At 47.3% G+C, this 17273-nt stretch overlaps 1 protein-coding gene across 2 annotated transcripts in view; it reads right to left on the reverse strand.

Moving 5' to 3' along the window:
• LOC127006141 (T-box transcription factor TBX20-like) overlaps positions 1-17273 on the reverse strand; it is a 138004-nt gene that overhangs the window by 4912 nt on the left and 115819 nt on the right. Inside the window, exons 5-6 of one of the 2 annotated variants that reach the window (XM_050875673.1) lie at positions 13841-14079; positions 7286-7324 (exon numbers count right to left, since the gene is read on the reverse strand). In XM_050875673.1, the coding sequence (XP_050731630.1) occupies positions 7286-7324; positions 13841-14079 (278 nt within the window). The remainder of the gene's footprint in view (positions 1-7285; positions 7325-13840; positions 14080-17273) is intronic. The other variant, XM_050875674.1, reaches the window with a different exon arrangement.

Below are 17273 nucleotides of genomic sequence, written 5' to 3' on the forward strand. Positions count from 1 at the left end.
GAACAGAGAGGAAGGGAGGAGGGAGGTGAAGGAGGATAGATGGGAAGGGGACCAGAGGAGGAATGGTGAAGGAGGGGAAGTGCAGAGGAGAGAAGAGAGGAAGAACGGAGGTGGAGGAAAGGAAAGGGAAGGGGAGAACAAGAAGAGGTAGGAGGAGGAAAGGTGTGGAGGTGTAGAAGAACAAGAACAATAACTAAAACAAGAGTAACATCAACAGCACCACCACCACTATCGCCTCCAACAACAACAACAACGCGACACCCGCCTAACCACACGCCTGTTGATGGGGTCATAATAAAGACACTATTTCAACGCCACCGCCGCCAAACTGCATCATCTTGGTGTGTGTGTGTGTGTGTGTGTCTGTGTGTGTGTGTGTGATGATAATGACGAGTAACAGTAGCTAATAATAATAATAATAATAATAATAATAATAATAATAATAATAATAATAATAATAAAGAATGAAAGAGGAGATGGAATGCAGTAAGGAAGCTGTTAAAGAGAAAAGAAGGAAAAGGAGGAGGAGAAGCGATAAAAAGCAGAGGAGGAGGAGAGAATGGAGAGTAAAGACATGGAAAAAAAAGAGGAGATAATAAAAGTGTGTGAAAAAGAGATCATTGAAGGCGGAAGAAACGAAGAGAAAGAACAGAGGAAAGATGTGTTTCAAGATAAGAAGACATGAGAAGAAGAAGAAACGGAAAAGGAAGAAAAGAAAAAAAAACAGGAAGATGAAAATTAGCAAAGAAGAGATCATGAAAGGAAGAGAAAGAAAGAAGAGCAATAGGAAGCTTCGAATATGAGAACGCATCAAAAGAAAAAGAGAAGTAGGAGGAGGAGGGAGGAAGAAGTGGCGATGTAAGATAAGCGCATGGTGGAAGATAACCGGTGAGGAGGAGGTGGAGGAGGAGGAGGAAGAAGAAGTGGCGATGTAAGATATGCGCATGGTGGAAGATAACCAGTGAGGAGGAGGAGGTGGAGGAGGAGGAAGAAGAAGTGGTGGCGATGTAAGATAAACGCATGGTGGAAGATAACCAGTGAGGAGGAGGTGGAGGAGGAGAAGGAGGAGGATGAAGAGGAGGTGGCGATGTAAGATAAGCGCATGGTGGAAGATAACCAGTGAGTAGGAGGCGGAAGAGGAGGGGGACGAAGAAGAGGTGGCGATGTAAGATAAGCGCATGGTGGAAGATAACCAGTGAGGAGGAGGTGGAGGAGGAGGGGGAAGAAGCAGTGGCGATGTAAGATAAGCGCATGGTGGAAGATAACCAGTGAAGAGGAGGAAGAGGTGGAAGAGGAAGGGGAAGAAGAAGAGGTGGCGATGTAAGATAAGCGCATGGTGGAAGATAACCAGTGAAGAGGAGGAAGAGGTGGAAGAGGAAGGGGAAGAAGAAAAGAGAGGTGGCGAATAAATAAACGCATGAAGAAGAGGTGGCGATGTAAGATAAGCGCATGGTGGAAGATAACCAGTGAGGAGGAGGTGGAGGAGGAGGGAGGAAGAAGAGGTGGCGATGTAAGATAAGCGCATGGTGGAAGATAACCAGTGAGGAGGAGGAGGTGGAGGAGGGGGAAGAAGCAGTGGCGATGTAAGATAAGCGCATGGTGGAAGATAACCAGTGAGGAGGAGGTGGAGGAGGAGGGGGAAGAAGAAGAGGTGGCGATGTAAGATAAGCGCATGGTGGAAGATAACCAGTGAGGAGGAGGTGGAGGAGGAGGAGGAGGAGGCGCAATGGCGGAGTTAGGTTACGACAAACACCCTTGGTCAGCCCTCCTCGCGTGTGCTTTGGAATAACAACTGGAACCCAACCCGACGAAAGCCTCCGCGCATGTTCCTGTCTCTGCTGCCCTCTCCATTACACTCCTCAGCTCCTCCCTGCATCCCTTACCCTTCACTCCCTTACTCCCCTTGCACTCATTCCGTTCCTCACTCCTTCCTTCCCTTATAGTATGTTCCTCCTGTCTCTGCTTTCCTCTGTTACACTCCTTATGTCCTCCCTGTATCCTTTATCCTTAACTCCCTTACTCCCTTGCACTCATCCTTCACTCCTTCCTTATCTCCTTCCGTTCCTCACTCCTTCCTCCTCCTGTCTCTCCCTTCCTCTGTTACACTCCTTATGTCCTCCCTGTATCGTTTACCCTTAACTCCCTTACTCCCTTTGCACTCATCCTTCACTCCTTCCTTATCTCCTTCCTGTTCCTCACTTCCTTCTTCTTTTAGCATGACTGTTTTTGCTTTCTCAATTACACTCCTCAACTCCTTCCTGGTATCCTTTATCCTTCACCCGCTTACTCCCCTTGCATCCATCCTTCGTGCACTCCCTCATCTCCCTCCACTTCATATCCTTAATTTCCTCCTTGCCTTTTCCGTTTTAACTTCATCGTTTTTACTCCTCACTTCTTCCCTTCCCTTCCCTTCTCTCTTCTTGCCTTTTCTCCCTTCCTTCTTTTTTTCTTCTGGTCCTTCCTCAACATGGTACCATAATAGCTTCTTCATATCACATTTCTCTCCTTTTCGCCTCTCTTTCAGTCGCCCGTCCCACAGTTGTATTCTGAAACTCTTCGTCCTTGTCTGTACCCTCGCCCGCCCCCTGTTTTCTGTTTTTCCATGTTGCTTACTTTCCCGTGTATATGCAACTCTGGCGTCCCTCAAGGTGGTGGTGTTTCGCTGCCTAGATGACGAGACGATGGGGGAAGGAGGAGGAGGGGGAAGTGAGGTGAAGGGGTTGATAGGGTTAAGGGGGAGGGGGAGATGTGGAAAGGGGTGTTTTGATAGGATTGAAGTTGTTTATGGTTCAGGATGTGCATTGTTTTTGTAAGCGAAGTAAGTGGAGAGAATTATGGCAAACACACACACACACACACACACACACACACACACACACACACACACACACACACACACACACACACACACACACACCTGTTCTGCGGGGGTCGATATTAATAAGCAGGTTGAGTCCAGCATTCATCATCCACATGTTTTCTTACTTTTTTTTTTTTTTTACTTTATCTTCGGCTCGTCAAAATGCTCACCTTTCACGAGCAAAAAAAAAAAAAAAAAAAAGAAGAAGAAAAAAGAAAAAAAATATATTGCTTCATCTGTTCGTTTTGTCTGAGTCGGTGGCGGTTTGGGTGAAGACTTTGCTGGAAGGGGATTTGATTGCCTTTAATTAATTGATACTGATGTTAAGTTTTGAGTTTCGTGCGCGGCTCTGACTGGTGTGCTGGAGGTGGAGGGAAGGTGTTGAATTATACCTTCTTCACCTCCACCTGATATTAATAAAGTGGTCTATCTACTGCCATATCTCTTTATCCTCCTTCTGTTCTTGCCTTCTTTCTTTTTTCTTCAATTTTCCTCTCCCTCCACTGTTGCTTGTCTCTTCCCTTATCGACTTTGCCTCTTTATCTCTTCTTTTGTTTACTCCTTTCATTTCTCACGTCCTTCTTCTGTTTCTCGTTCGTCTCGTCTTTTATTTATTTTTTCTCTTTACTTCTTCTCCTTTCTTTACTCTTCATCCTCCTTTCACTCATCTCGTCCCCTTTTCTCTTCCTACTAATCCTTTTCCGCCTTATCCGTGACTTTTTTTTTTCTCTATATATGTTTCTCTTTTTTTTCTTCCACATTTTCCTCTTTTCTTCCTGTTTCTCACATCTACAATCTTATATTCACCTTTTTCTCCGATTTCCTTCTCGTCCTCCTCCTCCTCCTTTTTTTATTTATCCTATTTATCCTCCTTCCTTCTCCTCAACCTTCTATTCCTTGTCCTCACTCCTCTATCTCTTCCTCTTCCTCTTCCCTCTATCTCTCCCTCGTCCTCTTCCCTCCATTTCTTCCTCGTCTTCCTCCCCATCATTTAGAAGGAAGTCAAGCTCAATTGTCATATTTACTTGTCTATTCCTGCTTTGAAAAAAAAAAAAGCGAAGGGGAGAGAAAAAAAAATACCACAGCTCCCGGATCTTGGCAGCTTCATACCACCACCACCTTCCTCTCCTCCTCCTCCTCCTCCTCCTCCTCCTCCCCCTTGCCTTGACTCATCTGCATGGCTCGCCCGCAACCTGTCGTTAGTCGCGTATTACGGCAATCATCTCGATCAAAACGTTCTCTATCAAATTAAATAATGTTAAAAGTCGGCCGGTAAGTATATAGACACCGGAGATTAAATTAGGCGTCTCCAACCTCGACGTGGCCATTAGATAACCGGAGTCTCACCTACGAGCGGCGGCGGTGGCGGTGAAGGAGGCGGCGAAGAGGAGAGGGAGGAAGAGGAGGAGGAGAAGGAGCAGTAAGAAAAGGATATATAAGAGAAGAATGAGAAGGAGAAGTTGATGAAGGGAAAAGAAGAATTAGGAGGAAGTGGAAAACAAAAAGAAGGAGGGAAGATAAAAAGAAACCGGTAAAGAAGGAAGAAGAAGGCGAGGAAGAAGTAGAGAAAGAAAAAAAAAGAGAGGGGGAAGAAGGAGCAGGAGAAGGAGAAAGAGAGGAAAGATAAATGGAAGGGGGATGAGATAGAGAAGGAAAGGGAGAAAAAAAAGAAGGAAGATTTGGAGAAAAAAAAAAGAGAAGATAGAAGAGAAAATTACAAAAAAAAAGAAAGAATAAAGCGATAAGAAAAAGGAGTTAAAGGAGAAGGAAAGATAGAAGAGAAGACAGGAGAGAAAGAAGGCGAGGAGGAGGATAAGTAACTGTTGGTGGTGAAGGAGGAGGAGAGGGAGAGGGAGAGGGAGGAGGAGGAGGAGGAAGGAGTGATCCATTCTCTAACCTGAAGTTAATTGAATGTTACCATCGTCTCCCCCTGGCGGCCCCGTGGCAGTGCCCAACCCGCGCCTCATGCACAAGAACTCGCACATTTTGACAGCATTCCCCAGCACGCCGCGGAGCCTCAAGCACAAAACCACGGCGTAGCTCCTCGGGCACAACCTCCTTCTGGGTGTCAAAGGCGGGATGGCTGGAAAAGGACGCGGCTGATGGGGTCTAACGAGCTGCCAAAAAGGTGGGTTCTCGTGCCCCCGCAGCCCACGCCGGGGGAGGGGCAGGCCGGTGAGCATCAGATACCTTCAACACCTCGGCCGCTTCATAAGGGGCGCCTCGCGGGATGATTACACACCGCCCTTCAGAAACGCGCTGCCCCGGGCCCCCTCCATCACCCGCTGCCCGCCCGCCCATCACACCGCCTCGTCTGCTTTTTCTCTTTCTTCTAATCTTCGTCTTCCTTCTGTTTCTGATATTCCTCCCTCTTGTTATGATCCTCCTCCTGTTCTTGCTTTTTCTTCTCTTTCTTCGCTTCGTTCTCCTCGTCCCACTGGTCCTCCCAATCTTCCTTGTCTTAGTCTTTTCTTTTATTGATTTTTCTTTCCTCTTCCTTTTCGTTCTCCTCCTCCTCCTCCTCTTCCTCCACCTCTTCTCCTTCTACCTCTTTTTATCGATCCTACTCTTCTTCGTTCTCCTCAATTTCTGCGTCTTCGTTCTACTCCTCCTCTCAGTCTACTTCCCTCTCCTCCGCCCAGTCTACCTCCTCCTCCTCTTCCTCCTCCTCTTCATCCTCCACCCTCAGTCCTCGTCCTAGGGCATGCGTCTGATGCTTGTGTACAGCGGCGTCCTGTGTGTGTGTGTGTGTGTGTGTGTGTGTGTGTGTGTGTTCCGTACGTAAGAAGACTACCCACGCCACCTCATCCTCACCGAAATGAACTTTACGTGCGAATTATTAAAAGCCTAGTTCCTCCTCCTCCTCCTCCTCCTCCTCCTCCTCCTCCTCCTCCTCCTCCTCCTCCTCCTCCTCCTCCTCCTCCCCTTTCTTTCAGGTCGTGACGAGGCTCTTGAAAAATGTACCGCCGTAGATGTTAATTATCCCCAGCACACCTGCGGTTACCTTACCTGGGCCGCGAAGGAGGAGGAGGAGGGGAAGTCGAGCGCATTTCATCACTGAGTCAAATTACGTCTTGAAAATCGTGGAAGAATCTCAATCTCTCTCTCTCTCTCTCTCTCTCTCTCTCTCTCTCTCTCTCTCTCTCTCTCGAGAGAGAGAGAGAGAGAGAGAGAGAGAGAGAGAGAGAGAGAGAGAGAGAGAGAGAGAGAGAGAGAGAGAGAGAGAGAGAGAGAGAGAGAGAGTGTGTGTGTGTGTGTGTGTTTATAGGGGCAGGTGGTGAAGGTGGTAGTACTTGTATGGAGGGGCAGTGATAGTATACGTATAGGAGATGGAGGGAGGAAGGAAGGAAGGAAGGAAGGAAGGAAAGGGGGAGGGAAGAAATGGGGGCGATGGTAGGAACTGAAAGGGTAATGATAAGGTAATAGTGCCAGTAGTGGTAGTAGTAGTAGTAGTAGTAGTAGTAGTAGTAGTAGTAGTAGTAGTAACGTCTCTTAATGCTTCTCCCACTAATAATAAGTTATCGGCAACAAATTATTATCGGTCATCCATCGTCCCCCCCCCCCCTCTCCCCTCCCTCTCCTTCCAATGCACTTCATGAAACTGGTTGTTATTGCTGTTGCTGCTGTTGTTGTTGTTGTTGAAGAGACGAGGCGGTGAGGCGAGTAGAGCGACGGAGAAATGATGAAGATAAATAAATGAAAAAGAAAGGTTGGATGCGTGTGTGTGTATATATTTTAGCTTTCTTCTCTCCCTCAGCCAACAAACACTTGATAGATAATTATTTAAGGCTCATATCACTTGTTTACGCTGCCCACGTTCTGTCGGGAGGAGGAGGAGGAGGAGGGGAAGAACATTAGTATGAGGAAGACAACAAAGTGTGAACAAAAGACGGTGGAAGAGCACGAACAATAACAGGTAGCTACAAGAGACAAATGAGAAGGAATAAAGTAGGAAAAGATCAAAAGAAAAAAAAATATGAACCAGGAAAATCTGGGAGAAACAGTCCTAATATAGTGTTCATGCGTTATCACTGAGCAGAGGAGCGAGAGGAAGCCGGGAAAAGCAAGCAACAAGAAGCTTATTGGCTCATTACAAGGTTGACCAGTCTCGTGATTTAGGGCCAGTTTCACAGTTCCCCATGATGGGTTAGTAAGCTCCCAAACCAATACCAGAGCCTTCGAAATTTCCTTGTATAGTGTCTGGTGTTTATATTTAAGTTCACAAATTTGATGAAACTATACAGGAAAAGTCTTGTTTATTTAGTGTGGCATTGAAGACCTCACCATTTTGGATTGTATGGGATTCTATAGTTTGGTTCGGGCTGTTACGAAGACATTGTGTTGGACTGTGAAATCGGCTCTTAATCTGCCCGACAATCACCGCGTGCCTGCAGGGTTGATCAAACAAAGCACCCTGATACGTACGTTTGCATTAGTCCCGGCGCACCGAAGTAACGATCGTAACTGAGGTGGGGGAGGAAAAGGAGGGATGAAAGAAAATGATCACGGAAAATAAGGGCACGTTAAGGGGCTATTACACTGGGCAAATTTTCCGTGGATCTTCAGTCAAACCACGATTTCCGCTGGCGTGGTTCTCATTTGTTTCTTGTTATTGCTGCTGATGATGATGGTGAGTAATACCGTCGTCCTTTAAGGAACTCTACCGTAGCTTTGGAAGATCGTGGACACGTCGGAAAACCACGGAAATCTGAGAACAACGCCAGCGGAAATCGTGGTTTGACTGAAGATCCACGGAAAATTTACCCAGCGTAATAGTCCCATAAGGAGAACATTAATGTGGTCAAAATAAAAACTTCCCCGCAGAACTTTATAGGCAAGCCAGACAGTGTAATTTTGGATGAAGATAGTGAGAGAACATCATTGACTCTATTAGTGATGTTGAATTATCGATTTCTTGACATTCATCTTTGTTCTGCTAATAGCAAATAAGTTACGGTACATTGTGAACACCAAGGGATAAGTTTATTGAGTTGAATTTTTTTTTTTTTAATCACATTTTATCGTTTTTAATCACACAGGCAGAGAACTAATTTTCTTTTTGTAAACAACCAAAAAATATTATTGGACGTTTTGATATAAAGGGATTGTATAATGGTACACCTTGAGAGAGAGAGAGAGAGAGAGAGAGAGAGAGAGAGAGAGAGAGAGAGAGAGAGAGAGAGAGAGAGAGAGAGAGAGAGAGAGAATCATGAAAATCTTTGACTATACTTTTTGTAATATACACACCAAAGGAACACCAACACATACTCACCACCTCCTCCTCCTCCTCCTCCTCTTCCTTCCCCTCTCTCCCCCTTCTCCTCCTCCTCCTCCTCCTCCAGAGTGGGTCCAGCGGTTAGCAATTATCGGCCCGCCTCCAGCCACTCCGCCGAGGCCCGCCGATGAAACTCACACCTAGCTACAGTAATTGATAAGTGACCCTCCTCCTCCTCCTCCTCCTCCTCCTCCTCCATACCTTTCATCTTCTTCATGTCGTTTTCTTCTCAAATCTTTTCGTACGTCTTCAAGTTTTTTTTTCTTTCTGTTCCTTAATTGCATGTTTTCAGTTTATTGTTTTTTTTTTTGTCTTCTCCCTCGCCATGTACATTGTTTTTACACACACACACACACACACACACACACACACACACACACACACAGGTAATCAGGCCCCTCAGACTAACCTTTCACGCGCCTATTAGCCGCCATACAGGTAAGGTGGTCGGCCCATCACCTTGTCTTATTCTTCTTATCTCAACACCATCTATCTTGCCCTCCCTCCATCCCTTCCCCTCTTCCAGCCCTGGTGTGTGGTGGTAGATACCCTCCTCCTCCTCCTCCCCTTCCTCCTCCTCCTCCTCCTCCTCCCGGCTTTCTTTCATAATAACTGCCTTTGTCTGAGTGAGCCGCGCCTCGCCTCGCCGCCCCGGGCCGGACTTGGCTCCTCTTCCCTGCCCTGATCTCGTTCTCGACCCCGCGGATGAGGGTGACAGAGAGAGAGAGAGAGAGAGAGAGAGAGAGAGAGAGAGAGAGAGAGAGAGAGAGAGAGAGAGAGAGAGAGAGAGAGAGAGAGTGCCCCCGCCCTTACTTATGATGACCCCCTCGGCCTTTCTCGTGTCTCTTAGTCCCTTGTTCACGCGTCGATGCCTTCCCGTCACTGGCTGTCCGAGGAGGAGGAGGAGGAGGAGAAGGAGGAGGATGAGGAGGAGAAGGAGGAGGAGGAAGAGGAGGAGGAGGAGAGGAGGAGCAAAAGGAGGAGGCATCACAATTTCTCTCCTTATTATACCTGTCTTTCCTCCCCAAGGCAAAAAAGGAGAGAGCGAGTCAGATTCAGCGAGAGAGAGAGAGAGAGAGAGAGAGAGAGAGAACAGACAGACAGACAGACAAACAAAGACAGCACCACCACAAGCACTACCACCACCACCGTCACCACCATCATCACCACCATCACCACCACAACACCATTACTACACCAACTACTACTACCATTATCATCCCCATTACTAGCATTACCACCACAACCTCCTCCACCACCTTCACCTTCACCACCACGACCATCACCACCGCCGCCAGCACACACACACACACACACACACACACACACACCCTGACGGAGCGGCGACGAGACCTCCCGCCCTGATCGCCTCCCGCCAGCGCCCACCCATTCATTTAGCGCCGACCTTTCGCGCCTTAAATTATATCTGCAGCCCTTTTATCGTCTCCTAATGGCCCGACTCTCTGTAATTTGCAGGAATAACACGACTAAATGACTCCGGGGCTTAAGGGGGGAAGGGAGGGAAAGGGGGAAGGGGGAGGGAATGGTTGAAGCGTTGAAGGGGATGGATGGAAGGGGTTAAGGAAGGGGTGAGGGAAGGGGTGAAAGCAAAAGGGTACCTACGTCGGGTCAGGTGGAGTTTGGTTATTAATTACAGAGGTCAATGAGGTGAGATTCTGTTTTGGTTGCAAGGCCTGTTATTAGTATTAGTTCCCTTCTGATAATGTGTGGTTAGGCCTGTCATGGTACGTGTGTGTGTGTGCGTGTGTGTGTGTGTGTGTGTGTGTGTGTGTGTGTGTGTGTGTGTGTGTGTGTGTGTGTGTGTGTGTGTGGTGAGCCTCAAGAAATATTTCCGAAGGCGTTAACAACCTCGGCCATAAAGTCGTTGGTCATTTTGGTTTGTCTCTGGTTTCTCTCTCTCTCTCTCTCTCTCTCTCTCTCTCTCTCTCTCTCTCTCTCTCTCTCTCTCTCTCTCTCTCTCTCTCACACACACACACACGCACTGATACTGACCATTGGTGTTTGGGGCTGGACTAACCTAAACTATCCCTTCCTTTCCCCTCCCTTACACTCCCCTCAGCCCTCCCCTCCACCTTCCCTCCCTCCTCCTTTCCCCTCTCCTCGGCCTCCCTCCTCCACCACTCCCCCCCTCCCTTCCCCTCACCCTTCCCCCCTTCTGTGCCTTCACCTCCCCTTTGTCAAGCTGTCAGAGGGGCGGCGGGCGCGTCACTCCGTCTGAGGTGCCAACCACAGCTCCTCTCACCTTACTCCCTACACTCAATTTTTACACCCTTAATCCCCCCGGACGGCCCCGAGCCACAGCGGGCCGGGGCGGGCGGGCCACTAAGAGCCGTGTGCGAGTGGCTAATGGCCCGAAATTGACCACTAAACACCTCGGCGGGATAGGACCTGTCGGGGCCGTGGGTAAGGTGTGTTAAATGTCTGGTCAGTGTGGTTCGCCCTGAGTTTATACACTTGCGGTCTAAACACTAGGTGGGGTGTGTGTGTGTGTGTGTGTGTGTGTGTGTGTGTGTGTGTGTGTGTGTGTGCTTGTTCTGTTCTTAGCTGTTTCTTTCAACCTGATTTCTCTGTCGTAAATAAGTTTTTTTTTTTCTTCTTTTTGCTTTAAGTTCGGACTATTCTGACCCCCCCCCCCCTCCCACCCCAGACACACAAACAAACCCCATTACCCATCAACACTTCCTCTCCCATTACTCTTCCTCGCACGTCATCATTCTTCCATTCGTTATTCTTCCTCCTCCTCTTCGTGCTCTACCCCCACCTCCTCCTAGTCCTCCTCTTCCTCCTCCTCCTCCTTCTTCTTCCACCCCAGTTCATCCTTCCCCACCATCCATCTCCTCCCTACACTGATCGCTTCTCCGTACACGTAACCCATCCACCGATCCACCCCACCCCACCTATCCACTCCCCATCCACCCCACCCCTCCCTGCTCCCCTCCAGCCCCGTCACCTCCAATAAAATAGCCGCGGCGCTCAATAAAGCCTCAATAAAGCCTCTCCCCTTGTCTCCTAAAGCATGCAACGTGCTCAATCATGCCGCCAAAGAGACCCGCCCGGCTGTCCTAATACCCAGGAAATCGGAAAATAAACTCACGTGCGCGGGCAACCAACACAGCATCTCCTTCTCCCTCTCTCTCTCCCTCTCTCTCCCTCTCCCTCCATCTATCTCTTAAGGGGCATGAGTTGTTCTTTTCCTCCTCGCCTTTTTTTTCCTCTCTCCTCTCTCTCGGTTCCTTTGTTTTAGGGTTCTCTTTTTTCTTCTTTTTTTTCCTTCCCTCTATTGACAAAAGGGTCGTTCGTGTCGTTGTTTTTGTTGTCGTTGTTGTGGGTTATGTCATTATCTGTCGATCCATCTAGCTATAAGGGAAAAAAAGGCCCTGTTCTGTTTTTTTTCTGTTTTTTTTTCTTCTTTTGTGTTTGAGTGATGTGATTATGATGTTAACAGTAGTAGTATATTAGCTGGTTTTGTGTGTGTGTGTGTGTGTGTGTGTGTGTGTGTGTGTGTGTGTGTGTGTGTGTGTGTGTGTGTGTGTGTGTGTGTGTGTGTGTGTGTTGGCATTGCTGTTTGTTTACGAGCATGAGAAAATTATATTTCTTAGGAACAGTCAGGTTAGCCTTGGAGAGAGAGAGAGAGAGAGAGAGAGAGAGAGAGAGAGAGAGAGAGAGAGAGAGAGAGAGAGAGAGAGAGAGAGAGAGAGAGAGAGAGAGAGAGAGAGAATGTTATTGCCGACTTCTTGGTTGAGTTATTTTTCCGTTTCCCTCATTTTCTTCTCTTATTGCCCTCCCTCTCTCCCTTCCTCTCTCCCTCTCTCTTTCCCCTCCACCCTCCTCGTTCTTTCCCTCCCTCCCTCTCCCTCCCTTCCTCCTCGGGTTCTAATGAGGCGATAGTGGGGAAGGTTTTCTTTAGGCGAACATAAACAGATTAACGAATTCAGGCGAAAATAAAAACAGGACCTCGCGAGTGTTGAAAAAAAGGATTATTATTTTTTTTTTCGATATAAATGCTCGTGATTATTTAAGAGAGAGAGAGAGAGAGAGAGAGAGAGAGAGAGAGAGAGAGAGAGAGAGAGAGAGAGAGAGAGAGAGAGAGAGAGAGAGAGAGAGAGAGAGAGAGAGAGATGGAAAATATGCAAAGAAGGAGAAAAGGAAAAAAAAGAGGAAAGCGGAAAGGAAAGCATTTGAAAAAGGAGAGAAAGAAGGAAAAGCAGGTGGACGAAGTAAGATTAGAGAGAGAGAGAGAGAGAGAGAGAGAGAGAGAGAGAGAGAGAGAGAGAGAGAGAGAGAGAGAGAGAGAGAACAAGAGAGTCAACACCTCCACCACCACCACCACCACCACCTCCAACACCAACACCAGCACCGTGCATGAGCCCCGGCCCGTGTGTACCTCGCGAGGGATTATCATTACCAATTTTACGGGCCACGTATGAGGCAAAAAAAATTAATAAAGCAGAGGAGAGCTATGCGGCGTAAAATGCGAAGGACCCAGAAACTCTCCTCCTTGTGTTCTTCGCCAGCAAGGCCCAAGGTTCCCGCGAGCACCCCGGCGGGAACTTGGCCTTTACTGCGGAGGATCTTACGGCCCAGAGTGACTTGAGGACCCGCTGGCGAAAAGGAGGGAGGGAAAAAAAAAAAAAGCCTTGTGGGTGAGCTCGAGAGAGAGAGAGAGAGAGAGAGAGAGAGAGAGAGAGAGAGAGAGAGAGAGTGAGTGTGTGAGCCGGGTTACTTGGTTGGTTGAGGCGGTGGAGTTGAGGGCCGCCGGCTGGTTCCCTTAATGACCGCTCCGGTGATTCTAATTATCTGCTTAAGGGGCGTATTACGGAACTCTTCTTAAGCACACCTCCGCCAGGTAGCCAATCAAGGGACGCGTCCGAATTTCAGTGAGCCAATCCCGAGAGTCATTTGATAGTTAAGTGGCCAATCACTCAGCTCATTGGATATTTATACCCGTCACGTGTGTGTGTGTTCATATGTGTGTGTGTGTGTGTGTGTGTGTGTGTGTGTGTGTGTGTGTGTGTGTGTGTGTGTGGTTTCAAGCGTTTATAAGTAAATGAACACTCTTATAATCCTTCTTCTTCCTTCTTCGTCTCCTCCTCCTCCTCCTCCTCCTCCTCCTCCTCCTCCCGAGCACTATGTTTATACCTTTCAGCCGAGGATGATGGATGAAGGTAAAGTGAAGCTCTTAATATAAACTTATCCCCCTCAACTGGTAATCAAGATGGAGATACTTTAAGGAGGGAAAAGTGTGCATACAGGAAGGTTAGGAGAGGGAGGAATTATTAAAAACCTCGATAACAGCGCTCTCTCTCTCTCTCTCTCTCTCTCTCTCTCATATTTATCTATCTATCTATCTATATCTCTTATCTAGCTATATCTTATCGTTGCCTTCTAGTATGACACGATAGAGCTCTCCCTTCCCTCTCCCTCTCTCTTTTCCTCCTCTCTCTCCCCTCTCTTTATCACCCTCCCCCTCCCCTCTCTCCTCCTCCATCCTCCTTTCGCGCACTCACACACACACGCACACAATCATTCACTCTCATTCACACACTTCTTTGTTTACTCTCCCACTCCTTCCCTCATTCATTCACTCACTCACACACGCACTCATTGGAAACACTCCTTCACAACCCCACACACACATACACACAAAACAAGCACACAAACAAACAAACAAACACCAAACTCACCTCTCGAAGTCGGTGAGTCGCGATGAGTCCCGGAACCCCTTGGCGAACGGGTTGCTGTCGATCTTGAGTTTGGTGATGAGTTGGTTCTGGTAGGCGGTGACGGCGGTGAAGACGGTCTGCGGGAAGATGTAGGTGCGGTAGTCCTCCTGCTCCAAGTCCGTGATGGGCCCCGAGAAGCCCTCCTTGAGCCGCACCAGGTGAATCCGCGGCTGGTAGCGGTGCATGGAGTTGAGGACGATCTGGAGGGAGGGAAAAGACTGCGTTAGGGGTTGAGTTAGGTTAGGTTAGGCTAGGTTAGGCTAGGTTAGGTTAGGTTAGGTTAGGTTAGATTTGGAGGGTGGCAGGCAGGCAAGCAGGTAGGCAGATAGGTAGGTAGGTAGGTACATAAGTAGGTAAATAGACAGGTAAATAGATAGATAGATAGATAAAGGAAGAAATTAAATACCGTACATGCCGTTTTTATATATTTGGCCTACAGAATAAAAACAAATAATGAGCGCGTTTGAAAGTGTTGCTTGCATGTGTGTCTGTGTCAAGGGGAAGGAAGGTAAAAGGGAATGTAAGGAGGGTACAAGATCGCAGGGCAAGCTAGATTATGCATCCTTCAAGATATACAGGAACATTAGATGACGATAAGTGTTAAAATAGTGTCGATATAAGCGATTCAGAGAAGTAGAGGGACAGTACATATGGGACTAGAATATAGGAAGCAATATAACAACCATGACCCATAAAGTGAAAGAATAACTATACAAACCTGAGGAAGAAGAACATCAATGAAAGAAATGAAAGCGGAGACGTACAATAATTATGGAAGAGAAATTGGACGCAGACAGACTGGCGATGATGGGAGGAAATAATTACTACAGAAGGGTCATGGGGAGGCAAGCGGGGAATAGAGGAAAGGCTTGTTTAGGGGAAGGAAGCAAACATCAAGAGCAGTTAGTAAAGATGCCGGAAGGGGAAAAGAACACGAACTAGACAGGGTGAAAAGGAGAGCGAGAAGAAAGAAGAGGAAAGGAGGAGATGAAAGAAAGTTATAAAGAAGTTACTGCTATAGATGAATCAGTTTGAATCAGGCGCGGAAAGCATTGATAAGCGGCGGGAGGTGAAAAGAATGTATGTGACGATGAAGGAAGAAAATATTAACTTGCCAAGAAAGAGGAATGAAAGGAAAACTGAGTACTCAAGATGGATCAGAGAGAAGCAGGACGGGAAAGGAGCATTGAGAGGTGGCGGAAAGGGGACGAAAATACTAAAAGGAGTGGAAGAGGAATGAACAAGACTATGATGCAAGCATTGAGCTGGAAAAGAGGAACTGAACGAAAGGAAATGAAAGAAGGAAGGAAGAAAGAAAGGAAGGAAGGATGGAAGAAGGGTAGAAAGGAAGGATGGAAGGAAGGAAGGTAGGAAGGAAGGATGGAAGGAAGGAAGAAAGGAAGGATGGAAGAAGGGTAGAAAGGAAGGATGGAAGGAAGGAAGGAAGGAAGGAAGGATGGAAGGAAGGTAAAAAGGAAGGATGGAAGGAAGGGAAGAAAGAAAGGAAGGAAGGAAGGATGGAAGGAAGGATGGAAGAAGGGTAGAAAGGAAGGAAGGAAGGAGGGAAGGCGAGAAAAAACAAAGAAAAGAAGAAAAAAGAAAGAAAGGAAGGAACGAAAGGAGAAAGGAAGGAAAGCAAGGAAGGAAGGAAATAAATACCATAAAACGAGGATACATACTAAACGATAAACTACCGAGTAACTCACATAAAAAAAAACATTCATAGCCCAACCCAACCTAACACAACATAACATAACCCAAGCTAACACACCTGCATTATGTAATCAATAAATTCCAGCTGTAGAACTGAATATGGGAAGACCTTATTTATGGCGGAGAAAGAGGAATGTCACACAGTTTGCATACATAACGCGCCCACCACTTACTCCCACCACTGGCCACTTATTTCTGTTACTGAGCGAAAGGGGGAAGCGGTAACCAGTCCAATAATCAGTCAGTCCCGGCAAGGGGTGTGCGTGGAGGGTACGAGGAAGGGGAGATGACAAAACGAGGAAGAGAAGATGGACATTTAGGAGGTGGATGATAAAGGGAGATGGATGTAATATGTAGTAGTGGTAGTTTGAGGGAAGGACGAAGTATAAGATGTAGAGGGGTAGGCTTGGCAGTCGTGTTGTGAGTGCCAGTACCATATACATTCAAGAAGAGGCTGGATAAATTCATGGCTATATATAGTGAGGGAAGGTGGGGTTAGGCTTACGGGAGCTGCTTTGAACAAACTTGCAGACTCCTTACGTTCTTATGCTCTTATGTTCCTCCTCCTCCTCCTCCTCCTTCCATCACCACCACCACCACCACCACTAACAACAACTACTACTACTACTACTACTACTACTACTACTACTACTACTACTTCCACCACCACCACTATACTGCCCCTGCTTTGTCAAGGGGCGCGTGTCATTTCGCCGGTAAACGACCCAATAAGTTCATGGGGTTTGCGGCCGGTAATGCAGACTTGGTGATGGCCGTGTGTGTGTGTGTGTGTGTGTGTGTGTGTGTGTGTGTGGTAAAGGGCGAGGGAGGAGAGTGGGAAGGGGAAGGGGGTGGTGATGGTGATAGTGGTGGTGATAATGAATGTTGCGGTGATTGGTAATTGTTTGTTTTGTTTTTGTTATGTATGTGTGTTATCTCTCTCTCTCTCTCTCTCTCTCTCTCTAACACGTCACAACACACATGAACCAGATTTTCTCTCCTTCCCTCCCTTTCTTCTTCCCTGCATCTTTCCTTCCCTCCCTCCTCCCCTCCTTTATCATCCTTTCCTTCTCTACCTTGCTTCTCTTTATCCCAGCATCCTTTCCTTAATTCCTATCTTTCCTTCCTTCTTTCTTTGTCATATCTTTCCATTATCTCTACAAGCAGTTACATTATTTTTTGCATTTTTCCCTTCTATTCTATTCTATCTATCTATCTATATATCTACCTATCTTTCTATCTATATATCTATCTACATCTATTTATCTATCTATCTGTTTCTCTCTCCAAGTAACTTCCCTTGTTCCCAGATGCTCCCTCACCACCACCACCACCACCACCTCCTCCACCATCATCACCACCACCACCACCTCCACCACCTCCACAGTCTCCCCAGTCAGCCCATCTCGCCTCGCCTCGCCTTCCCCTAAATGGTGAGTGGATCAAATCAGGTGATGAATCCCGTCGGTAATAATAAACTCAGAATTATGGTGATTAACTGTCATGAGGCGCCGGTGTGCGTGTACGTGTGTGTGTGTGTGTGTGTGTGTGTGTGTGTGTGGCCTCTCTCGTGGGGTAAACCTCTGGCTTTCACGGATTATTTATTGCCGGGAAATCATGTGTGTGTGAGACCAGGAGGAGGAGGAGGAGGAGGTGGTGGTGGTGGTAGTGGTGGTGGTGG

Source organism: Eriocheir sinensis, chromosome 32, assembly GCF_024679095.1.
Source record: "Eriocheir sinensis breed Jianghai 21 chromosome 32, ASM2467909v1, whole genome shotgun sequence".
In the NCBI taxonomy this organism is placed as follows: Eukaryota; Metazoa; Arthropoda; class Malacostraca; order Decapoda; family Varunidae; genus Eriocheir; species Eriocheir sinensis.